General features: G+C 48.3%; 1 protein-coding gene across 2 annotated transcripts in view; it reads left to right on the top strand.

Annotated features, from left to right (window-relative positions):
- The window catches only part of LOC109877725 (ras-associated and pleckstrin homology domains-containing protein 1-like), a 173,586-nt gene extending 147,895 nt beyond the window's left edge, over nt 1-25,691 (top strand). The window contains exons 14-18 of one of the 2 annotated variants that reach the window (XM_031801764.1): nt 673-771; nt 1,191-1,311; nt 3,131-3,264; nt 14,168-14,225; nt 16,910-17,021. In XM_031801764.1, coding sequence (XP_031657624.1) covers nt 673-771; nt 1,191-1,311; nt 3,131-3,264; nt 14,168-14,224 — 411 coding nt within the window. In that variant the 3' untranslated portion in view covers nt 14,225; nt 16,910-17,021. Of the gene's footprint in view, nt 1-672; nt 772-1,190; nt 1,312-3,130; nt 3,265-14,167; nt 14,226-16,909 lie in introns of both variants that reach the window. The other variant, XM_031801757.1, reaches the window with a different exon arrangement.
- The last annotated feature ends 922 nt before the right edge of the window (nt 25,692-26,613 follow it).

Below are 26,613 nucleotides of genomic sequence, written 5' to 3'. Positions count from 1 at the left end.
TTGCTGACCAGGACCAACCCTGCTTAGCTTCAGAAGCAAGCCAGCAGTGGTATGTTGCTGACCAGGACCAACCCTGCTTAGCTTCAGAAGCAAGACAGCAGTGGTATGCAGGGTGGTATGCTGCTGGCTTGTAGACTACTGTCTGTAATTTGTCTCAACATATTTCATGATGTTCCAAATCTGTGAATTGTTTATTGAGTAAGCGTTAGAATAAGCCGCCTCAACATTTGCAGCAGTCGGTGGTAATATCTCTCTAGGAGCCGATCCGTCGTCAGTGTTGTGAAATAATTATAATGTTAACAAAATATTTTAATGGAGCTCTGGTCCAAGAGCAGAGCTCCCTTTCTTTCGGTGGGATCTGCATCGCCACATGCTCCAACAACGCACTTAGCGACCATTCCCTCTGCGTGTTGTTTGGGGAAACGCATGTTACATCTTTTATCCGTTGTAGGAAATGTGCCATCGTTAAAAAAAAACTCGTAAGCCTAAGGTCCATCGCTATCGAGAAACCAGATCTCAGTTAACCCAGAACTAAAACCTTAATTTGGTTAGCAGAATCTGTCCCATGAGAGATTAAAGACACAAATCCAACATGTTATCGTTGTGGCGCGTCGTCGTTACATGTTCTGTATCTATGCTGTCATTAACATGTCCTACTGTCTGTCTGTTCAGCATCCTCAGATCCAGAAGAAATCCCAGTACATCAAGTACCTGTGTTGTGATGATGTCAGAACCCTACACCAGTGGATCAATGGGATACGCATCGCCAAGGTAACGTTATGTTTCCTCAGCAACAACGTAACGAGAGAGAGAGAGAGTCGAGGAAAGCAGAGCCATAGTCTGGGTACTCACAGAACATCTTGGACAGAATACCTCAATGGCCAAACTTGATGTATTTGGCTGTGACTGAAAGCTGTGGGAACATTTGAGAAAGCTGGGCTGTATTCACGATCAACCAAACGGAACAAACCAGGGAGGGACCCATCTGAATTTGTTAAATAGATACTCTAGTTTTCGTTGCAGAACGTTTTGCGCTTGGTGTAAACAGTTTCCGATGCAAACCATTTTGCTACGTTGCAAACCGACAAATGAATGCACCCCTGTCTGTTGACTGACTAATGAATACACCCTGATGTCTGTTGACTGACTAATGAATACACCCTGATGTCTGTTGATCTCTGTGTCTCCAGTATGGGAAGACCCTGTATGTGAACTACCAGGAGGCTATGAAGAGGACTGAGGCAGCCTACGACTGGTCTTCTCTCTCTAGCTCCTCTATCAAGTCTGGATCCAGCTCCTCCAGTCTGCCTGGTGAGTGGTGGTGGACAGACACACACCTACAACACAACACACACTCAGCTACAGCATAGCAGGGTCTATTTTTATTTCAATTCAGTCATTTCAGGAAGTACAATTCCAGGAATTTCAGTTTACTTCCTGTAATGACAGATTTGAAATGGATTAGTCCCCAACGCTGCAGCAGTTACCCACGTTCTTAGCCACAGTATAGTATTTATAAGATTTGTAGTTGCGGGGCCTCCCGAGTGGCGCAGCGGCCTAAGGCACTGCATTGCAGTGTTGCAGCGTCACTACAGCCTGAGGTTCAATCCCAGGCTGTGTCATTACCGACCGCGGGGTGGTCTAGCGACTCCTTGTGGCGGTCCCAGGCGCCTGCAGGCTGACCTTGTCGGTCAGTTGAACGGTGTTTCCTCTGACACATTGGTGCGGCTTTAGCAGGTCATGTTTCAGAGGACTCATGACTCGACCTTCACCTCTCCCCAGCCCGTTGGGTTGTTGCAGCGATGAGACCATCGCCTCTCCCCAGCCCGTTGGGGAGTTGCAGCGATGAGACCTTCGCCTCTCCCCAGCCCGTTGGGGAGTTGCAGCGATGATACCTAAGCCTCTCCCCAGCCCGTTGGGGAGTTGCAGCGATGATACCTAAGCCTCTCCCCAGCCCGTTGGGTTGTTGCAGCGATGATACCTAAGCCTCTCCCCAGCCCGTTGGGTTGTTGCAGCGATGATACCTAAGCCTCTCCCCAGCCCGTTGGGGAGTTGCAGCGATGAGACCTTCACCTCTCCCCAGCCCGTTGGGGAGTTGCAGCGATGAGACCTTCGCCTCTCCCCAGCCCGTTGGGGAGTTGCAGCGATGATACCTAAGCCTCTCCCCAGCCCGTTGGGGAGTTGCAGCGATGATACCTAAGCCTCTCCCCAGCCCGTTGGGGAGTTGCAGCGATGATACCTAAGCATCTCCCCAGCCCGTTGGGTTGTTGCAGCGATGATACCTAAGCCTCTCCCCAGCCCGTTGGGTTGTTGCAGCGATGATACCTAAGCCTCTCCCCAGCCCGTTGGGGAGTTGCAGCGATGATACCTAAGCCTCTCCCCAGCCCGTTGGGGAGTTGCAGCGATGAGACCTTCACCTCTCCCCAGCCCGTTGGGTTGTTGCAGCGATGATACCTAAGCCTCTCCCCAGCCCGTTGGAGTTGCAGCGATGATACCTAAGCCTCTCCCCAGCCCGTTGGGGAGTTGCAGCGATGATACCTAAGCCTCTCCCCAGCCCGTTGGGTTGTTGCAGCGATGATACCTAAGCCTCTCCCCAGCCCGTTGGAGTTGCAGCGATGATACCTAAGCCTCTCCCCAGCCCGTTGGAGTTGCAGCGATGAGACCTTCGCCTCTCCCCAGCCCGTTGGGGAGTTGCAGCGATGAGACCTTCGCCTCTCCCCAGGCCGTTGGGGAGTTGCAGCGATGAGACCTTCGCCTCTCCCCGGCCCGTTGGGGAGTTGCAGCGATGAGACCTTCGCCTCTCCCCAGCCCGTTGGGGAGTTGCAGCGATGAGACCTTCGCCTCTCCCCAGCCCGTTGGGGAGTTGCAGCGATGAGACTAGATTGTAATCATGAAATTGGGGGAAAAAATATTTAAAGAATAAATAATAATATTGGTTCTTGCCATAACACTCCTCTCTCCACCCTTGCTTTCTACTCGCTCTCATCTTTCTACTCGCTCTCATCTCGCTCCCTCCCCCCTCTTCAATCTCTTTCTCTCTCTTTCTCCCTCCCTCCCTCCTCTCTCTCCCTCCCTCCCTCCTCTCCCTCCCTCCTCTCTCTCCCTCTCTCCCTCCTCTCTCTCCCTACAGAGTCCCAGTCGACCCACTGCAGTAGTGATAGTGGTGTTGCTGTGTCAGAGAACAACCTGTCAGGCCACAGCCGCTCTCAGAGCCAGGTCAGCTCCATCTTCTCCGAGGCCTGGAAGAGAGGCACCCAGGATGAGGTACCGCCTGTACTGACACCCTCACCTTACCCTGTCACCTGTCTCTATTGACCTGCCTCAGTATTCCTCACCAGTCACCTGTCTCTATTGACCTGCCTCAGTATTCCTCACCTGTCACCTGTCTCTATTGACCTGCCTCAGTATTCCTCACCTTTCACCTGTCTCTATTGACCTGCCTCAGTATTCCTCACCTGTCTCTATTGACCTGCCTCAGTATTCCTCACCTGTCTCTATTGACCTGCCTCAGTATTCCTCACCTGTCTCTATTGACCTGCCTCAGTATTCCTCACCAGTCACCTGTCTCTATTGACCTGCCTCAGTATTCCTCACCAGTCACCTGTCTCTATTGACCTACCTCAGTATTCCTCACCTGTCACCTGTCTCTATTGACCTGCCTCAGTATTCCTCACCTGTCTCTATTGACCTGCCTCAGTATTCCTCACCTGTCACCTGTCTCTATTGACCTGCCTCAGTATTCCTCACCTGTCACCTGTCTCTATTGACCTGCCTCAGTATTCCTCACCTGTCTCTATTGACCTGCCTCAGTATTCCCCACCTGTCTCTATTGACCTGCCTCAGTATTCCTCACCTGTCACCTGTCTCTATTGACCTGCCTCAGTATTCCTCACCTGTCTCTATTGACCTGCCTCAGTATTCCTCACCTGTCTCTATTGACCTGCCTCAGTATTCCTCACCTGTCTCTATTGACCTGCCTCAGTATTCCTCACCTGTCTCTATTGACCTGCCTCAGTATTCCTCACCTGTCACCTGTCTCTATTGACCTGCCTCAGTATTCCTCACCTGTCACCTGTCTCTATTGACCTGCCTCAGTATTCCCCACCAGTCACCTGTCTCTATTGACCTGCCTCAGTATTCCTCACCAGTCACCTGTCTCTATTGACCTGCCTCAGTATTCCTCACCTGTCTCTATTGACCTGCCTCAGTATTCCTCACCTGTCTCTATTGACCTGCCTCAGTATTCCTCACCTGTCTCTATTGACCTGCCTCAGTATTCCTCACCTGTCTCAGTATTCCTCACCTGTCTCTATTGACCTGCCTCAGTATTCCTCACCTGTCACCTGTCTCTATTGACCTGCCTCAGTATTTCTCACCTGTCTCTATTGACCTGCCTCAGTATTCCTCACCTGTCTCTATTGACCTGCCTCAGTATTCCTCACCTGTCTCTATTGACCTGCCTCAGTATTCCTCACCTGTCACCTGTCTCTATTGACCTGCCTCAGTATTCCTCACCTGTCTCTATTGACCTGCCTCAGTATTCCCCACCAGTCACCTGTCTCTATTGACCTGCCTCAGTATTCCCCACCAGTCACCTGTCTCTATTGACCTGCCTCAGTATTCCCCACCAGTCACCTGTCTCTATTGACCTGCCTCAGTATTCCTCACCTGTCTCTATTGACCTGTCTCAGTATTCCCCACCAGTCACCTGTCTCTATTGACCTGCCTCAGTATTCCTCACCTGTCTCTATTGACCTGCCTCTGTATTCCTCACCTGTCACCTGTCTCTATTGACCTGCCTCAGTATTCCCCACCATTCACCTGTCTCTATTGACCTGCCTCAGTATTCCTCACCTGTCACCTGTCTCTATTGACCTGCCTCAGTATTCCCCACCAGTCACCTGTCTCTATTGACCTGCCTCAGTATTCCCCACCAGTCACCTGTCTCTATTGACCTGCCTCAGTATTCCTCACCTGTCACCTGTCTCTATTGACCTGCCTCAGTATTCCTCACCTGTCTCTATTGACCTGCCTCAGTATTCCCCACCAGTCACCTGTCTCTATTGACCTGCCTCAGTATTCCTCACCTGTCTCTATTGACCTGCCTCAGTATTCCCCACCAGTCACCTGTCTCTATTGACCTGCCTCAGTATTCCCCACCAGTCACCTGTCTCTATTGACCTGCCTCAGTATTCCCCACCAGTCACCTGTCTCTATTGACCTGCCTCAGTATTCCTCACCTGTCTCTATTGACCTGTCTCAGTATTCCCCACCAGTCACCTGTCTCTATTGACCTGCCTCAGTATTCCTCACCTGTCTCTATTGACCTGCCTCTGTATTCCTCACCTGTCACCTGTCTCTATTGACCTGCCTCAGTATTCCCCACCATTCACCTGTCTCTATTGACCTGCCTCAGTATTCCTCACCTGTCACCTGTCTCTTGACCTGCCTCAGTATTCCCCACCATTCACCTGTCTCTATTGACCTGCCTCAGTATTCCTCACCTGTCACCTGTCTCTATTGACCTGCCTCAGTATTCCCCACCAGTCACCTGTCTCTATTGACCTGCCTCAGTATTCCTCACCTGTCTCTATTGACCTGCCTCAGTATTCCTCACCTGTCACCTGTCTCTATTGACCTGCCTCAGTATTCCTCACCTGTCTCTATTGACCTGCCTCAGTATTCCTCACCTGTCTCTATCGAACTGCCTCAGTATTCCTCACCTGTCTCTATTGACCTGCCTCAGTATTCCCCACCAGTCACCTGTCTCTATTGACCTGCCTCAGTATTCCCCACCAGTCACCTGTCTCTATTGACCTGCCTCAGTATTCCTCACCTGTCTCTATTGACCTGCCTCAGTATTCCTCACCTGTCACCTGTCTATTGACCTGCCTCAGTTTTCCTCACCTGTCACATGTCTCTATTGACCTGCCTCAGTATTCCTCACCTGTCACCTGTCTCTATTGACCTGCCTCAGTATTCCTCACCTGTCACCTGTCTCTATTGACCTGCCTCAGTATTCCCCACCAGTCACCTGTCTCTATTGACCTGCCTCAGTATTCCCCACCAGTCACCTGTCTCTATTGACCTGCCTCAGTATTCCTCACCTGTCTCTATTGACCTGCCTCAGTATTCCTCACCTGTCTCTATTGACCTGCCTCAGTATTCCTCACCTGTCACCTGTCTCTATTGACCTGCCTCAGTATTCCTCACCTGTCTCTATTGACCTGCCTCAGTATTCCTCACCTGTCTCTATTGACCTGCCTCAGTATTTCTCACCTGTCTCTATTGACCTGCCTCAGTATTCCCCACCAGTCACCTGTCTCTATTGACCTGCCTCAGTATTCCTCACCTGTCTCTATTGACCTGCCTCAGTATTCCTCACCTGTCTCTATTGACCTGCCTCAGTATTCCTCACCTGTCTCTATTGACCTGCCTCAGTATTCCTCACCTGTCTCTATTGACCTGCCTCAGTATTCCCCACCAGTCACCTGTCTCTATTGACCTGCCTCAGTATTCCTCACCTGTCACCTGTCTCTATTGACCTGCCTCAGTATTCCTCACCTGTCTCTATTGACCTGCCTCCGTATTCCTCACCTGTCTCTATTGACCTGCCTCAGTATTCCTCACCTGTCTCTATTGACCTGCCTCAGTATTCCTCACCTGTCACCTGTCTCTATTGACCTGCCTCCGTATTCCTCACCTGTCTCTATTGACCTGCCTCAGTATTCCCCACCAGTCACCTGTCTCTATTGACCTGCCTCAGTATTCCCCACCAGTCACCTGTCTCTATTGACCTGCCTCCGTATTCCTCACCTGTCTCTATTGACCTGCCTCAGTATTCCTCACCTGTCTCTATTGACCTGCCTCAGTATTCCTCACCTGTCTCTATTGACCTGCCTCAGTATTCCTCACCTGTCACCTGTCTCTATTGACCTGCCTCAGTATTCCTCACCTGTCACCTGTCTCTTGACCTGCCTCAGTATTCCCCACCATTCACCTGTCTCTATTGACCTGCCTCAGTATTCCTCACCTGTCACCTGTCTCTATTGACCTGCCTCAGTATTCCCCACCAGTCACCTGTCTCTATTGACCTGCCTCAGTATTCCCCACCAGTCACCTGTCTCAATTGACCTGCCTCAGTATTCCTCACCTGTCTCCTGTCTCTATTGACCTGCCTCAGTATTCCTCACCTGTCTCTATTGACCTGCCTCAGTATTCCCCACCAGTCACCTGTCTCTATTGACCTGCCTCAGTATTCCTCACCTGTCTCTATTGACCTGCCTCAGTATTCCTCACCTGTCTCTATTGACCTGCCTCAGTATTCCTCACCTGTCACCTGTCTCTATTGACCTGCCTCAGTATTCCTCACCTGTCACCTGTCTCTATTGACCTGCCTCCATATTCCTCACCTGTCTCTATTGACCTGCCTCAGTATTCCTCACCTGTCTCTATTGACCTGCCTCAGTATTCCCCACCAGTCACCTGTCTCTATTGACCTGCCTCAGTATTCCCCACCAGTCACCTGTCTCTATTGACCTGCCTCAGTATTCCTCACCTGTCACCTGTCTCTATTGACCTGCCTCAGTATTCCTCACCTGTCTCTATTGACCTGCCTCAGTATTCCCCACCAGTCACCTGTCTCTATTGACCTGCCTCAGTATTCCTCACCTGTCTCTATTGACCTGCCTCAGTATTCCTCACCTGTCTCTATTGACCTGCCTCAGTATTCCTCACCTGTCTCTATTGACCTGCCTCAGTATTCCTCACCTGCCTCAGTATTCCCCACCATTCACCTGTCTCTATTGACCTGCCTCAGTATTCCTCACCTGTCTCTATTGACCTGCCTCAGTATTCCTCACCTGTCTCTATTGACCTGCCTCAGTATTCCTCACCTGTCACCTGTCTCTATTGACCTCACCTGTCACCTGTCTCTATTGACCTGCCTCAGTATTCCTCACCTGTCTCTATTGACCTGCCTCAGTATTCCTCACCTGTCACCTGTCTCTATTGACCTGCCTCAGTATTCCTCACCTGTCTCTATTGACCTGCCTCAGTATTCCTCACCTGTCTCTATTGACCTGCCTCAGTATTCCTCACCTGTCTCTATTGACCTGCCTCAGTATTCCTCACCAGTCACCTGTCTCTATTGACCTGCCTCAGTATTCCTCACCAGTCACCTGTCTCTATTGACCTACCTCAGTATTCCTCACCTGTCACCTGTCTCTATTGACCTACCTCAGTATTCCTCACCTGTCACCTGTCTCTATTGACCTGCCTCAGTATTCCTCACCTGTCTCTATTGACCTGCCTCAGTATTCCTCACCTGTCACCTGTCTCTATTGACCTGCCTCAGTATTCCTCACCTGTCACCTGTCTCTATTGACCTACCTCAGTATTCCTCACCTGTCACCTGTCTCTATTGACCTGTCTCAGTATTCCTCACCTGTCCCTATTGACCTGCCTCAGTATTCCTCACCTGTCTCTATTGACCTGCCTCAGTATTCCTCACCTGTCACCTGTCTCTATTGACCTGCCTCAGTATTCCTCACCTGTCTCTATTGACCTGCCTCAGTATTCCTCACCTGTCTCTATTGACCTGCCTCAGTATTCCTCACCTGTCTCTATTGACCTGCCTCAGTATTCTTCACCAGTCACCTGTCTCTATTGACCTGCGGCAGTATTCCTCACCTGTCACCTGTCTCTATTGACCTGCCTCAGTATTCCTCACCTGTCTCTATTGACCTGCCTCAGTATTCCTCACCTGTCACCTGTCTCTATTGACCTGCCTCAGTATTCCCCACCAGTCACCTGTCTCTATTGACCTGCCTCAGTATTCCTCACCAGTCACCTGTCTCTATTGACCTGCCTCAGTATTCCTCACCTGTCTCTATTGACCTGCCTCAGTATTCCTCACCTGTCTCTATTGACCTGCCTCAGTATTCCTCACCTGTCTCTATTGACCTGCCTCAGTATTCCTCACCTGTCTCTATTGACCTGCCTCAGTATTCCCCACCAGTCACCTGTCTCTATTGACCTGCCTCAGTATTCCCCACCAGTCACCTGTCTCTATTGACCTGCCTCAGTATTCCCCACCAGTCACCTGTCTCTATTGACCTGCCTCAGTATTCCTCACCAGTCACCTGTCTCTATTGACCTGCCTCAGTATTCCTCACCAGTCACCTGTCTCTATTGACCTACCTCAGTATTCCTCACCTGTCACCTGTCTCTATTGACCTACCTCAGTATTCCTCACCTGTCACCTGTCTCTATTGACCTGCCTCAGTATTCCTCACCTGTCTCTATTGACCTGCCTCAGTATTCCTCACCTGTCACCTGTCTCTATTGACCTGCCTCAGTATTCCTCACCTGTCACCTGTCTCTATTGACCTACCTCAGTATTCCTCACCTGTCACCTGTCTCTATTGACGTGCCTCAGTATTCCTCACCTGTCTCTATTGACCTGCCTCAGTATTCCTCACCTGTCTCTATTGACCTGCCTCAGTATTCCTCACCTGTCACCTGTCTCTATTGACCTACCTCAGTATTCCTCACCTGTCACCTGTCTCTATTGACCTGCCTCAGTATTCCTCACCTGTCCCTATTGACCTGCCTCAGTATTCCTCACCTGTCTCTATTGACCTGCCTCAGTATTCCTCACCTGTCACCTGTCTCTATTGACCTGCCTCAGTATTCCTCACCTGTCTCTATTGACCTGCCTCAGTATTCCTCACCTGTCTCTATTGACCTGCCTCAGTATTCCTCACCTGTCTCTATTGACCTGCCTCAGTATTCCTCACCAGTCACCTGTCTCTATTGACCTGCGTCAGTATTCCTCACCTGTCACCTGTCTCTATTGACCTGCCTCAGTATTCCTCACCTGTCTCTATTGACCTGCCTCAGTATTCCTCACCTGTCTCTATTGACCTGCCTCAGTATTCCTCACCTGTCACCTGTCTCTATTGACCTGCCTCAGTATTCCCCACCAGTCACCTGTCTCTATTGACCTGCCTCAGTATTCCTCACCAGTCACCTGTCTCTATTGACCTGCCTCAGTATTCCTCACCAGTCACCTGTCTCTATTGACCTGCCTCAGTATTCCTCACCTGTCTCTATTGACCTGCCTCAGTATTCCTCACCTGTCTCTATTGACCTGCCTCAGTATTCCTCACCTGTCTCTATTGACCTGCCTCAGTATTCCCCACCAGTCACCTGTCTCTATTGACCTGCCTCAGTATTCCTCACCTGTCACCTGTCTCTATTGACCTGCCTCAGTATTCCCCACCAGTCACCTGTCTCTATTGACCTGCCTCAGTATTCCTCACCTGTCACCTGTCTCTATTGACCTGCCTCAGTATTTCTCACCTGTCTCTATTGACCTGCCTCAGTATTCCTCACCTGTCTCTATTGACCTGCCTCAGTATTCCTCACCTGTCTCTATTGACCTGCCTCAGTATTCCTCACCTGTCACCTGTCTCTATTGACCTGCCTCAGTATTCCTCACCTGTCTCTATTGACCTGCCTCAGTATTCCTCACCTGTCACCTGTCTCTATTGACCTGCCTCAGTATTCCTCACCTGTCTCTATTGACCTGCCTCAGTATTCCCCACCAGTCACCTGTCTCTATTGACCTGCCTCAGTATTCCCCACCAGTCACCTGTCTCTATTGACCTGCCTCAGTATTCCTCACCTGTCTCTATTGACCTGCCTCAGTATTCCTCACCTGTCACCTGTCTATTGACCTGCCTCAGTATTCCTCACCTGTCACCTGTCTCTATTGACCTGCCTCAGTATTCCTCACCTGTCACCTGTCTCTATTGCGCTGCCTCAGTATTTCTCACCTGTCTCTATTGACCTGCCTCAGTATTTCTCACCTGTCTCTATTGACCTGCCTCAGTATTCCTCACCTGTCTCTATTGACCTGCCTCAGTATTCCTCACCTGTCTCTATTGACCTGCCTCAGTATTCCTCACCTGTCTCTATTGACCTGCCTCAGTATTCCTCACCTGTCTCTATTGACCTGCCTCAGTATTCCTCACCTGTCTCTATTGACCTGCCTCAGTATTCCTCACCTGTCTCTATTGACCTGCCTCAGTATTCCTCACCTGTCTCTATTGACCTGCCTCAGTATTCCTCACCTGTCTCTATTGACCTGCCTCAGTATTCCTCACCTGTCTCTATTGACCTGCCTCAGTATTCCTCACCTGTCTCTATTGACCTGCCTCAGTATTCCCCACCAGTCACCTGTCTCTATTGACCTGCCTCAGTATTCCCCACCAGTCACCTGTCTCTATTGACCTGCCTCAGTTTTCCTCACCTGTCACCTGTCTCTATTGACCTGCCTCAGTATTCCTCACCTGTCTCTATTGACCTGCCTCCGTATTCCTCACCTGTCTCTATTGACCTGCCTCCGTATTCCTCACCTGTCTCTATTGACCTGCCTCAGTATTCCTCACCTGTCTCTATTGACCTGCCTCAGTATTCCTCACCTGTCACCTGTCTCTATTGACCTGCCTCCGTATTCCCCACCAGTCACCTGTCTCTATTGACCTGCCTCAGTATTCCCCACCAGTCACCTGTCTCTATTGACCTGCCTCAGTATTCCTCACCTGTCACCTGTCTCTATTGACCTGCCTCAGTATTCCTCACCTGTCTCTATTGACCTGCCTCAGTATTCCCCACCAGTCACCTGTCTCTATTGACCTGCCTCAGTATTCCCCACCAGTCACCTGTCTCTATTGACCTGCCTCAGTATTCCTCACCTGTCTCTATTGACCTGCCTCAGTATTCCTCACCTGTCTCTATTGACCTGCCTCAGTATTCCTCACCTGTCACTTGTCTCTATTGACCTGCCTCAGTATTCCTCACCTGTCACCTGTCTCTATTGACCTGCCTCAGTATTCCCCACCATTCACCTGTCTCTATTGACCTGCCTCAGTATTCCTCACCTGTCACCTGTCTCTATTGACCTGCCTCAGTATTCCCCACCAGTCACCTGTCTCTATTGACCTGCCTCAGTATTCCCCACCAGTCACCTGTCTCTATTGACCTGCCTCAGTATTCCTCACCTGTCTCCTGTCTCTATTGACCTGCCTCAGTATTCCTCACCTGTCTCTATTGACCTGCCTCAGTATTCCCCACCAGTCACCTGTCTCTATTGACCTGCCTCAGTATTCCTCACCTGTCTCTATTGACCTGCCTCAGTATTCCTCACCTGTCTCTATTGACCTGCCTCAGTATTCCTCACCTGTCACCTGTCTCTATTGACCTGCCTCAGTATTCCTCACCTGTCACCTGTCTCTATTGACCTGCCTCAGTATTCCTCACCTGTCACCTGTCTCTATTGACCTGCCTCCGTATTCCTCACCTGTCTCTATTGAGCTGCCTCAGTATTCCTCACCTGTCTCTATTGACCTGCCTCAGTATTCCCCACCAGTCACCTGTCTCTATTGACCTGCCTCAGTATTCCCCACCAGTCACCTGTCTCTATTGACCTGCCTCAGTATTCCTCACCTGTCACCTGTCTCTATTGACCTGCCTCAGTATTCCTCACCTGTCTCTATTGACCTGCCTCAGTATTCCCCACCAGTCACCTGTCTCTATTGACCTGCCTCAGTATTCCTCACCTGTCTCTATTGACCTGCCTCAGTATTCCTCACCTGTCTCTATTGACCCTCCTCAGTATTCCCCACCATTCACCTGTCTCTATTGACCTGCCTCAGTATTCGTCACCTGTCTCTATTGACCTGCCTCAGTATTCCTCACCTGTCTCTATTGACCTGCCTCAGTATTCCTCACCTGTCTCTGTTGACCTGCCTCAGTATTCCTCACCTGTCACCTGTCTCTATTGACCTCACCTGTCTCTATTGACCTGCCTCAGTATTCCTCACCTGTCTCTATTGACCTGCCTCAGTATTCCCCACCAGTCACCTGTCTCTATTGACCTGCCTCAGTATTCCTCACCTGTCACCTGTCTCTATTGACCTGCCTCAGTATTCCCCACCAGTCACCTGTCTCTATTGACCTGCCTCAGTATTCCCCACCAGTCACCTGTCTCTATTGACCTGCCTCAGTATTCCTCACCTGTCACCTGTCTCTATTGACCTGCCTCAGTATTCCTCACCTGTCTCTATTGACCTGCCTCAGTATTCCCCACCAGTCACCTGTCTCTATTGACCTGCCTCAGTATTCCTCACCTGTCTCTATTGACCTGCCTCAGTATTCCTCACCTGTCTCTATTGACCCTCCTCAGTATTCCCCACCATTCACCTGTCTCTATTGACCTGCCTCAGTATTCCTCACCTGTCACCTGTCTCTATTGACCTGCCTCAGTATTCGTCACCTGTCTCTATTGACCTGCCTCAGTATTCCTCACCTGTCTCTATTGACCTGCCTCAGTATTCCTCACCTGTCTCTGTTGACCTGCCTCAGTATTCCTCACCTGTCACCTGTCTCTATTGACCTCACCTGTCTCTATTGACCTGCCTCAGTATTCCTCACCTGTCTCTATTGACCTGCCTCAGTATTCCCCACCAGTCACCTGTCTCTATTGACCTGCCTCAGTATTCCTCACCTGTCACCTGTCTCTATTGACCTGCCTCAGTATTCCTCACCTGTCTCTATTGACCTGCCTCAGTATTCCTCACCTGTCACCTGTCTCTATTGACCTCACCTCTCACCTGTCTCTATTGACCTGCCTCAGTATTCCTCACCTGTCTCTATTGACCTGCCTCAGTATTCCTCACCTGTCTCTATTGACCTGCCTCAGTATTCCCCACCAGTCACCTGTCTCTATTGACCTGCCTCAGTATTCCTCACCTGTCACCTGTCTCTATTGACCTGCCTCAGTATTCCTCACCTGTCTCTATTGACCTGCCTCAGTTTTACCCCTAGGAGGAGTGTGACTGACATTCTGTCATGCCCGATTCCCACTCTAGGGTCAAACCGAGCCAGGCCGAGCTGTACTGGCCTGGTTACACATCCACCATAGTGTCTGGAACCATACAGGGAAGGACAATATCATAGCCAGCACAGTGAAGTCCGGGTTGACCCTAGAATGTAGTCGGGACATCAGTGTTGCGGTGTCCAACGTGGACGCTGTCATTTCATGGTCCGTTCCAGGGGTGACTGATTGTCTGTTGTCTCTCCCATCTGCTGTTCTCCCCAGGAGAGGAAGGTCAAGTTTCATACGGTGCCCCTGTGCACTGGAGGGACGGAGGTTTGAGGTTGGGGGGGTTACTCTCGTTTTAACATTAGACTTCTGTAATCCGCACGTTTCTTCAGAACACTAACAGAACTGGGTCACCCTTGGTAACAAGTGGTTTAATGTGTGGTTAATGATGTTTGCTAACTGAGGCTGTGAGACTCGTGGCGGTCTGTTTCTGACCGCACAGCACTGGTGTGTTACTGTGTTACTGTGTTACTATACAGCACTGGTGTGTTACTGTGTTACTATACAACACTGGTATGTTACTATGTTACTATACAGCACTGGTGTGTTACTGTGTTACTGTGTTACTATACAGCACTGGTGTGTTACTGTGTTACTATACAGCACTGGTGTGTTACTGTGCTACTATACAGCACTGGTGTGTTACTGTGTTACTATACAGCACTGGTGTGTTACTGTGTTACTATACAGCACTGATGTGTTACTGTGTTACTATACAGCACTGGTGTGTTACTGTGTTACTGTTACTATACAGCACTGGTGTGTTACTGTGTTACTATACAGCACTGGTGTGTTACTGTGTTACTATACAGCACTGGTGTGTTACTGTGTTACTATACAGCACTGGTGTGTTACTGTGTTACTATACAGCACTGGTGTGTTACTGTGTTACTATACAACACTGGTGTGTTACTGTGTTACTATACAGCACTGGTGTGTTACTGTGTTACTATACAGCACTGGTGTGTTACTGTGTTACTATACAGCACTGGTGTGTTACTGTGCTACTATACAGCACTGGTGTGTTACTGTGTTACTGTTACTATACAGCACTGGTGTGTTACTGTGTTACTGTTACTATACAGCACTGGTGTGTTACTGTGTTACTCTACAGCACTGGTGTGTTACTGTGTTACTATACAGCCCTGGTGTGTTAGTGTTACTATACAGCACTGGTGTGTTACTGTGTTACTATACAGCACTGGTGTGTTACTGTGTTACTATACAGCACTGGTGTGTTACTGTGTTACTATACAGCACTGGTGTGTTACTGTGTTACTATACAGCACTGGTGTGTTACTGTGTTACTATACAGCCCTGGTGTGTTAGTGTTACTATACAGCACTGGTATGTTACTGTGTTACTGTGTTACTATACAGCACTGGTATGTTACTGTGTTACTGTGTTACTATACAGCACTGGTGTGTTACTGTGTTACTGTTACTATACAGCACTGGTATGTTACTGTGTTACTATACAGCACTGGTATGTTACTGTGTTACTGTGTTACTATACAGCACTGGTGTGTTACTGTGTTACTCTACAGCACTGGTGTGTTACTGTGTTACTATACAGCACTGGTGTGTTACTGTGTTACTATACAGCACTGGTGTGTTACTGTGTTACTATACAGCACTGGTGTGTTACTGTGTTACTCTACAGCACTGGTGTGCTACTGTGTTACTATACAGCACTGGTGTGTTACTGTGTTACTGTGTTACTATACAGCACTGGTGTGTTACTGTGTTACTATACAACACTGGTGTGTTACTGTGTTACTATACAGCACTGGTGTGTTACTGTGTTACTATACAGCACTGGTGTGTTACTGTGTTACTATACAGCACTGGTGTGTTACTGTGTTACTATACAGCACGGGTGTGTTACTGTGTTACTATACAGCACTGGTGTGTTACTGTGTTACTATACAGCACGGGTGTGTTACTGTGTTACTATACAGCACGGGTGTGTTACTGTGTTACTATACAGCACTGGTGTGTTACTGTGTTACTATACAGCACTGGTGTGTTACTGTGTTACTATACAGCACTGGTGTGTTACTGTGTTACTATACAGCACTGGTGTGTTACTGTGTTACTACACAGCACTGGTATGTTACTGTGTTACTACACAGCACTGGTGTGTTACTGTGTTACTATACAGCACTGGTATGTTACTGTGTTACTGTTACTATACAGCACTGGTGTGTTACTGTGTTACTATACAGCACTGGTGTGTTACTGTGTTGAGTGTACAGGTGGTCTGTTGTGGTCTGTTGAATGTACAGGTGGTCTTTTGAATGTACAGGTGGTCTGTTGAATGTACAGGTGGTCTGTTGTGGTCTGTTGAATGTACAGGTGGTCTGCTGAATGTACAGGTGGTCTGCTGAATGTACAGGTGGTCTGTTGAATGTACAGGTGGTCTGCTGAATGTACAGGTGGTCTGCTGAATGTACAGGTGGTCTGTTGTGGTCTGATGAATGTACAGGTGGTCTGTTGTGGTCTGCTGAATGTACAGGTGGTCTGTTGAATGTACAGGTGGTCTGTTGTGGTCTGCTGAATGTACAGGTGGTCTGTTGAATTATGCATCAATGCAGTGCTACCAAAATAGGACACTAATGTCTTCCAGTGTTTTACCCAGTCTGGCAGTTTAAAATAACAGCGTTTGCTTTCTACCGTCTTAATAGTAGTAATGTAACCACTTCTATATCATATTCTAACTCAGATTTCTCTCTCTCGTTCTCTTGTTTTCTCTCGCTCCTTCTCTCAATCTTCCTCTCGTTCCCTCTCTGCCGTTCTCCCTCTCTCGTTATCTCTTTCCCTCTCTCCCTCTTTCTCTTTACCTCTCTCCCTCTTTCTCGTTCTCTCTCTTTCCCTCCCTCCCTCTCTCCTTCTCTCTCCCTCTCTCTTGTTCTCTCTCTCTCTCGTTCTGGCTCTCTCTTGTTCTCTCTCTTTATAGTTGAGGATGGAGTCAGTGAGCAGACCTTACCCTCTGACGCTGCCCCCCATGCACCAGTCAGTCCCCCCATCCCGAACCAGCTACACCAGTGTCTCCCCTGAATCCTCGCCCTCTGCCCCCGACCCTCCCCCTCCTCCTCCTCCACCTCCCCCTCTCCCCAACCCCCCTCACCAGGCCGCCCCCACCCTGTTCGTTAAGTACAGCACCATTGCCCGCCTGCAGGGTGGCGCCAACCAGACTGCCAATCATTACAATGTCCAACCAATGGGGCAGCAGCAAGGCCCTCCAGCCCCCCCCCTCCAGTCTGTCAAACCCAACTACAACACCATGCCAATGGCTCCCTCTCACCACAACCCTCCCCCTCCTCCTCCCCCCTGCTCCATGCATTCTCCAGGCTCTGCCATGGCCTCTCTGAGACTTGGCCCCCCCAGCCCTGTTCCTCAGTTCATCCCCCCTCCTCCCCCCCAGGCCCAAACCCTGCCCCCCCCTCCTCCCCCAGAAGAGGACCACCAGTGCCCCCCTCTCAGTAATACCGGGCTGCAGCAGTTCCTGGCCCAAAAGTTCCCCAATATGAACTACGACTTCTCCGACCTGGATGGCCAACCTGTGTCCCCTCCTCCTCCTGCCCTCTCCCCCCCCATGTCACCCCCTGCACCTCCCAGAACCTTCTCTGGTGTTTTCCCGCCCCAGACTGCTCCTAAGACCTTTGGTCCAGGGATCCCCCTGTCCCCAGTCTCACCCTCCCCTCCTTCTGGTCCAATGAAAAAGCAGCAGAGCTTCTCGACAGGTCATTCACCCAATCAGCCGCCTCCCACCATGCCCAAACAGCACAGCTTCTCCTCTAAGACCCTCCCCCTGTCCGCCCCAATCTCTCCGACCCCCTCCCTGGTCAAACAGATAGTCAACCAGTTCCCCGGAGCACCCCTGCCCCCCCAGTCCCCCCCGGCCGTCAAGACCAAACCAAGATGGCAGCCAGGGGGTCAGATCCCCCCCCAGTCCCCAGAGTTCCCCCCTCCTCCCCCTGAGGACAGCCTGGACTTCCCCCCTCCTCCCCACTCCATCCCCACCCCCGCTCCTCCCCCTCTCTCCCCTGCCAAGATGGGCTCTCCTATTAAGAAGTCTCCCTCCTCCACCTCAACCAGCTCCTTCGGGAAGAGGGGCCCTCCTCCCACCCCCCAGCGCGCCTCCTCCATCAAGTCTAACTCCTCAGGGGAGTACCAGGAAGAGGCCCAGGTCCAGAGGCAGCCTAAGAAGGTGGAGTCTCTGGTCAGTAAGTTTGCCCAGCCTGGCCTCGGCTCCTGCAACTCCTCTGCTGCCTCCTCCTCTGGATCTCCTGCTAAGGACTTGGGGCCTCCTGCTCCTCCTAAACCAGGCAAGCTGAACCTGTCAGCTCTCCCTCTAGTCCTCCAGGGTCTACAGACAGGGCAGCACTGCCAGCCCAGTGGAGACTTCCCCTCTCCTCCTTCAGAGCTCGATTACTTCCCCCCACCTCCTCCCGACTCTGAGCTGCTCCCACCGCCCCCCCTCCTCTCTGAGCTCCACCCGGGGGCCCCCAGGGTCGCAGTCGTCAACCCCCAACCGCAGGCCACGCCCATCTCCCACCCCGTCAGCCAATCATCATGGAAGACCCAGTCACTCAAGAAGACTCCGCCTCCGACACTGCACAGGCTGTCCCGGAGCAACACGGTCCAAGACCCCTTACCCCTGTCCCCCCCGCCTTTTGCCTGTCCCCTGCCCCCCACCTCCCCCGGGGTACCTAAGGGGGGCGGTACCCTCTCCTCGGTCCAACCCAACTTCCTGGAGGACCTGAACCGGACCTTGAAGAGGAAGTCCATCACGCGTCACGGCTCCCTCACGCGGCACGGCTCCTCCCGGCTGGAGCCCGTCTCCATGGACGACATGGCCCTCCCCCCTCCTCCCCCAGAGCTGCTGCTGGACCAGCAGAGGGGTGGACAGGGCGGGGGCCACGGGTACATGTCCTCAGGCTATGCAACGTTACGGCGGGGGCCGCGCCCTGCCCCGCCCAAACGGGACCAAAACACCAAACTGACGGGAGAGTGGTAGCTAGGAGGTAGCAGGGGAAAGATGAGGACTAGGGCTGAGCTACCCAGGCTATAGACCCAATCAGGCTACAGACTGACTACAGCCTATAGACCCAATCAGACTACAGACTACAGACTGACTACAGCCTATAGACCCAATCAGGCTACAGACCGACTACAGGCTATAGACCCATCAAGGCTACAGACTACAGACTGACTACAGGCCCTATCAGGCTACAGGCAACAGACTGACTACAGCCTATAGACCCAATCAGGCTACAGATTGACTACAGACCCAATCAGACTACAGCCTATAGACCCAATCAGGCTACAGACTGACTACAGGCTATAAACCCAATCAGGCTACAGACTGACTACAGCCTAAAGACCCATCAAGGCTACATGCTACAGACTGACTACAGGCTATAGACCCAATCAGGCTACAGAGTACAGACTGACTACAGGCTATAGACCCAATCAGGCTACAGACTGACTACAGGCTATAGACCCATCAAGGCTACATGCTACAGACTGACTACAGGCTATAGACCCAATCAGGCTACAGAGTACAGACTGACTACAGGCTATAGACCCAATCAGGCTACAGACTGACTACAGGCTATAGACCCAATCAGGCTACAGACTGACTACAGGCTATAGACCCATCAAGGCTACATGCTACAGACTGACTACAGGCTATAGACCCAATCAGGCTACAGAGTACAGACTGACTACAGGCTATAGACCCAATCAGGCTACAGACTGACTACAGGCTATAGACCCAATCAGGCTACAGACTGACTACAGGCTATAGACCCAATCAGGCTACAGACTGACTACAGGCTATAGACCCAATCAGGCTACAGACTGACTACAGCCTAAAGACCCAATCAGGCTACAGACTGACTACAGCCTAAAGACCCAATCAGGCTACAGACTGACTACAGCCTAAAGACCCAATCAGGCTACAGACTGACTACAGCCTAAAGACCCAATCAGGCTACAGACTGACTACAGTCTAAAGACCCAATCAGGCTACAGACTGACTACAGTCTAAAGACCCAGTCAGGCTACAGACTGACTACATCCTAAAGACCCAATCAGGCTACAGACTGACTACAGCCTAAAGACCCAATCAGGCTACAGACTGACTACAGCCTAAAGACCCAATCAGGCTACAGACTGACTACAGCCTAAAGACTCAATCAGGCTACAGACTGACTACAGCCTAAAGACCCAATCAGGCTACAGACTATATGGAGCCCACAGGCCGCTCTCCCCCAGGCCACGGTCGTATTCACTAGACACCAAACAGAAGAAACAGGACTGAAACTGGGACTGAGGGACTACCTGAACTTGTCCAATAAGAAACTATTTTTTGTTGCAAAAAGGTTTCATTACGATGAACACTAATGAATAGGACCCTGAACTCAGCCCGTCTCCTCTTCACTCCTCTTCTCTCATGCCACACAGACAGGACTGAGAAGAAGAATCTTGTCCCTTGTAATCCCTGATTGTTATTCCTTTACTCTGTCTACATTATAATAACTCTATGAAAAGAGAGCGAGCCAAACCACCTATCAAGCTTTTCCACGTGTTTGTGCCGCTTTGCATTGAAATCTAACACAATATAAACAGGTACCGTTTGGGAGGGATGTCATGTGGGGAGGGGGTAGGAGGGTAAATTTTGTGTTTTTATATCAGATTATTTAATACCTGAAAGATATTATTATTTTAAAGTTACGTTTTTAAACGTAGTGAGTGAATATGAACTGTACGTAGTAGAGACCAGGGTTGATGTGGAGATGGCTCTGGTCCAGGGTGTTACGTGTGGCAGGTTCAGCTTCAGCATGCCACACGTAACACCCTGGACCAGAGCTAGTGTAGAGACAGACGTGTGTGTGTGTATAGGAGCAGTATACAGGGAGGATCCCTGGTGTAGTTGGATATGGGACAGACAGACACTACTGTAGTTGGATATGGGACATACAGACACTAGTGTAGTTGGATTGGGGACAGACAGACACTGGTATAGTTGGATATGGGACCAACAGACAGACACTGGTGTAGTTGGATATTTGACAGACAGACAGACACTGGTGTAGTTGGATATGGGACAGACACTGGTGTAGTTGGATATGGGATAGACAGACAGACACCAGGCTAACACCCCCCATTTGGTTGTTTGAAATGGCCGCCTATTCCCTACGTAGTGCAGAGGGCCCATAGGGCTCTGGTCTATAGTAGTGCACTATATAGGGAATAGGGCTCTGGTCTAAAGTAGTGCACTATATAGGGAATAGGGCTCTGGTCTATAGTAGTGCACTATATAGGGAATAGGGCTCTGGTCTAAAGTAGTGCACTATATAGGGAATAGGGCTTTGGTCTATAGTAGTGCACTATATAGGGAATAGGGCTCTGGTCTAAAGTAGTGCACTATATAGGGAATAGGGCTCTGGTCTATAGTAGTGCACTATATAGGGAATAGGGCTCTGGTCTATAGTAGTGCACTATATAGGGAATAGCTTGCCGTTTCAGACGCAGCCTGTTTCTGTCCATCCATCTGTCTGTAGAGTTCACAGATACATTGTGTTAATTCTATTCAAGATGTGTGTCAAGAAGTGCTAGGACAGCCAGGTCACGTGACAGAAAATATTCTAGAATGAAGTGAATGTTCTAGAAGCATCTTTAGACCAGACCAGATAGCCATGTAGCTCCTGAGGGTGGACGTACGGAACGCCGTTTGGGTCAAAAAAGATACACTTTTAATTTGACACTTTAAATGACACAATTATATTATAGAATGTTGTGTGCTCTGAATTTACATGCGCAAGACAAGCTCACTACTCTTGACGTTTTTCTTGCGCTGTACCCAATGATTTATGAAAACTTGCTCGGTCGGTCGATGTCCTCATTGTGGTTTAACAGACGTGTTTAATACGTACACTTTATTCAAATATTTATGAAATGCATATTGTTATATTTGGTAGCACTTATTTGTTTTCCCCTCGACTTCAATCCCATTCGATGGAACGGATGTGGGCGGGGCTAGGTCTACATAACGGTGCTAATTTAAAAAACTCACAAAAGCTCCGACGAAGGCCGATACGTAAAGCTCCGACGCAGGCCGATACGTAAAGCTTATTAAAGAGCAGTGTGCAGGTTTCTTATTTTTTCTTTAAAACACAGCATTGGTAATAAGGCATTATTTGTTTGACCAAATGGGAAAACATCTGCATGAGCATTTGAATTAAGATCGGGATCAAACATGTTAGCTGTATAGTACAATATTCTCCCATGTAACCATTCCATAGGCAAGGGAGAAAGGATGGTGATGCTGCCGCCAGCCAGCTAGCCATATCCCAAGCAGTTATACCGGATTCATCCTAGCTAGTCAAAATACTGAATAATCAAGGAGGGGGACATCCATCAGCTAGCTTTGTTTCTGACCTGTACTTTTCCAGAGCGATGAGTATGAGAGTATGCTTCACGTGGCAGGTGTGCGAGACAACACTTTACCAGCATCATAACATATGTATCGGTGAATATATCGCTGTGACATATGCAATACGAGTGGTAGTGTAATGAACCTCTCCTGCACCAGTGGGACGGTAGCGTCCCACCTCGACAACAGACAGTGAAATTGCAGGACGTCAAATTCAAAACAACAGAAATCCCATAATTAAAATTCCTCAAACATACAAGTATTATCCACCGTTTTAAAGATAAACTTCTTCGAAATCCAACCACAGTGTCGGATTTCAAAAAGGCTTTACTGTGAAAGCACACCATGCGATTATGTTAGGTCAGCGCCTAGTCACAGGAAACCATACAGCCATTTTTCCAGCCAAAGAGAGGAGTCACAAAAAGCAGAAATAGAGATAAAATGAATAAAAATGAATCACTAACCTTTGATGATCTTCATCAGATGGCACTCATAGGACTTCATGCTACACAATACATGTATGTTTTGTTCGATGAAGTTCATATTTATATCCAAAAATCTCAGTTTACATTGGTGCGTTCTGATTAGAAATGCATCATCTCCAACAGACATCTGGTGAAAGTGCAGAGAGCCACATCAAATTACAGAAATACTCATAATAAATGTTGGTAAACGATACAAGTGTTATTCATGGAAATATAGATAAACTTCTCCTTAATGCAACCGCTGTCAGATTTTCAAAAAAAATGTCAGCCAAGGAGAGTGTCACAAAAGTCAGAAATAGCATTAAAATGAATCACTTACCTTTGATGATCTTCATCTGGTGGCACTCCCAGGTCTCCATAATGTCCCTTTTTATGACCAAAAACCTCAGTTTTATCCAGTAATCCATTAATAGAAGGCGTGTACACTCCAGACAATATATATTTTTTAAAGTACAGTAAAAGTTAGTAGAAACATGCCGATGTTTAAAATGAATCCTCCGGTTGTTTTTGTCATAAATAATAAATCATATTTCAACCGGACAAAAGCTTCATCAATAGGGAAAGGAGAAACAAGAAGGGTGCTTTCACAATCAGGGCGCAAGGCTGATGAATGGAGATTTCCACTGGCCACTGATTGAAAGTGGTGTATCTCCCTCATTTTCAGAGTAAAAGCTTGAAACAATGCCTAAAGACTGGTCACATGTTGAGGAAGCCATAGCGATTGTGAACTAGGTCTTAAGTCTTTGTATGGTGGATAGGCTTTCAATGGAAAAACAGCCTTTCAAAATAATAGTACTTCCTGGTTGGATTTTCCTCGGGTGTTGGCCTGCCATATCAGTTCTGTTATACTCACAGACATCATTTTAACAGTTTTGGAAACTTTAGTGTTTTCTATCCAAATCTACTAGTTCTATGCATATCCTATCTTCTTGGCCTGAGTAGCAGGCAGTTTAATTTGGGCACGCTTTTCATCCAAAATTCCGAATGCTGCCCCCTACCCTAGTGAAGTAAATGTTTAGTAACTACTTTTTTAAAGTGATGAACGTTCAATTATAATGTGACTTGCAGTCATATTCAGGTCCTGATTGGTCAACAAGTAGTGTTATTAGACGTCTTTTTTTTGACACGCAGTGACCCAAACGGCATTCCATTTGACACGTAGTGACCCAAACGGCATTCCATTTGACACGCACATTGTTGTTTCACACTAATGCCTTCTCTTTCAAATGTCATTAGGTCCCAAATTGCACCCTATTCCATATGCCGGCCCATATGTCCTGTTCCAGCGGGTTGTTATTGTACATCAAGCTGCCTCGATACAGAAACAGGAGATTGGCTCCTATGGTCCTTTCTGGCTCTGACCAGGTTTGCTTATTTAGTAAGGGAAAGGACTATTGTGCCCAGTGTTTCATTTATAGATCGAGAGGTGCCGGAACAAAAAGTGAGCTGGAGAGGGGGGTGACCTGGGGAGTTCTGAGGTACCAAGAACAAAAAGTTATTAACAAAAAGCATTGCATGCAGATCACATTTGTGGCATAGAGCAGTAGAGGAACTTACAGGAGACACACATGGAAAAACATGTTTAGTAGCCTTGGGTGCAGGAACTGCCTCATAACCGCATTTCATGCCATTCCTGACATTGTACCGGACAGGAGACTTTGGCATAATTTGTTTTTGATGCTGCTGTCAAAAGAACTGAGAACTTGGAGCAAATCTCCGACTTCCAACTTCAGCGTGATCAAAACAACTGGGGGGAAAATGAGTTTTGAACGGGCATCCAACTAGGAACTCTGGCCTCTTTCTAGAGCTCTGACTTTCCGACCTGAAAATGACTGACGTCATGATTCAATCCTAGTTTTTTCCCCCAGAGTTCCCAGTTGTTCTGAAACCACAGTGTTGTCTTGAATCCATCAATAGCCCGGCCTAGGTGTGTGGAGACACAGTGTTAGGCTACAATATGAGGAAGAAAGTATAGTCCTAAAAATGCTTTCCAATTTTACTGACTCACCCCCCATGATGCACAGCTCACTCACTGCTGATGGCTTATGGGCTCGTGCCAAAAGCCTCTATCTCTCGTTTTAAAACAATATTTGGAAGTTGATCTAATATGTTGGTTGATTAATGCAGACAGAGTATAGTCTTCTCTTTTCAGCAGGAGCCATTTTCCTTCCAACCAGTGTTTTTCCGTGGTTGTGGTTGGGAACGGACTAGTTTTTATATTCTTAGTAGTAAGAAGAGGCTGTAGCATGAACTAAGACCACATCTGGCTGTGGTGATCTGTCTGTCTGTCTGTGTTGTTTGGTTAAAACCAGGCATGCCCATTGGTTCATCTAGTAAGTCAGTACCTAGAAATCTACAATCCACGTTGAGGTCATTAGAGATCAGCCAAACTGAAATGATGTGTAGACTGGAAGGTGAACGTGTGTACTACATCATACACAACGTTGTGTAGAGTGGAAGGTAAACATGTGTACTACATCATACACAACGTTGTGTAGAGTGGAAGGTAAACATGTGTACTACATCATACACAACGTTGTGTAGAGTGGAAGGTAAACATGTGTACTACATAATCATACCTCTGCCTTTTACGTCTGTCAACAGGAAGTGACATCAGCAGCATTTAAACAGTTCTGTCCTTAATTTCAGGTCAAGAACAACAAGATAAATGGTGAAAAACAACCTAAACATTATTAACTGAAGGTCAAAGGAGCTCTATAAAGTCAACAATATTCTTAGATACATTGCTGTAATGGGGGAAAATAAAAACCTAAAATGCATTTAAACTGAATAAAAATTTGCAAATCATACCTCTGCATATCTCAGTGCATTTTTGTGTCTGACCGAGTGTTTCTGTTTATATATATATAGTCACAGTTTAAACTTGCATTGTATTTGTTCCGATGAGGCTATGATGGGGAGAGCTGTGTGTATTGTGAAGTGTGTGTGTAGATCAATTAGTGGGAGTCAGGGTGACCTACACTACATTCCACTGTGCTGACAGAGGATCCGGCTCCCCATCTGACATTGGCTCCTGTGTGTCACCTGACCCCTTATTGGAGTTGTGATTGGCTCCTCACTGAGCCTGGATTTACAGGTCATTCAGAAAGTATTCAGACCCCTGGACTTTTTCCACATGTTGTTAAGTTACAGCCTTATTCTAAAATGGATTTAAAAAATTTAAACATCTCAATCTACACACAATACCCTGTATAAATAGATATATATATTTTTTAAATGTAGCCTTTATATAACTAGGCAAGTCTGTAATGACGAAGTGTTAACAGGTTTTTAGAAATGTTTGCAAAAAAAACAGATACCTTATTTACATAAGTATTAAGACCCTTTACTATGAGACTCTAAGTTGATCTCAGGTGCATCCTGTTTCCATTGATCATCCTTGAGATGTTTCTACAACTTGATTGGAGTCCACCTGTGGTAAATTCAATTGATTGGACATGATTTGAAATGACATACACCTGTCTATATAAGGTCCCACAGTTGACAGCGCATGTCTGAGCAAAAACCAAGCCATGAGGTTGAAGGAATTGTCCATAGAGCTCTAAGACAGGATTGTGTCGAGGCACAGATCTAGGGAAATTTACCAAAAAAATGAGTAAAAAAACAAATACAATTCCATGTCCAGATAAATAGTTAAGCGGTTAGATTAAACAACTCCTTTGTAAGATACAATTTTTACAATGAAACATGTATGGAAACAGGTGAAATAAC

Source organism: Oncorhynchus kisutch, linkage group LG2, assembly GCF_002021735.2.
Source record: "Oncorhynchus kisutch isolate 150728-3 linkage group LG2, Okis_V2, whole genome shotgun sequence".
Classification (NCBI taxonomy): domain Eukaryota; kingdom Metazoa; phylum Chordata; class Actinopteri; order Salmoniformes; family Salmonidae; genus Oncorhynchus; species Oncorhynchus kisutch.
This window is presented reverse-complemented; position numbering and strand designations above follow the sequence as displayed.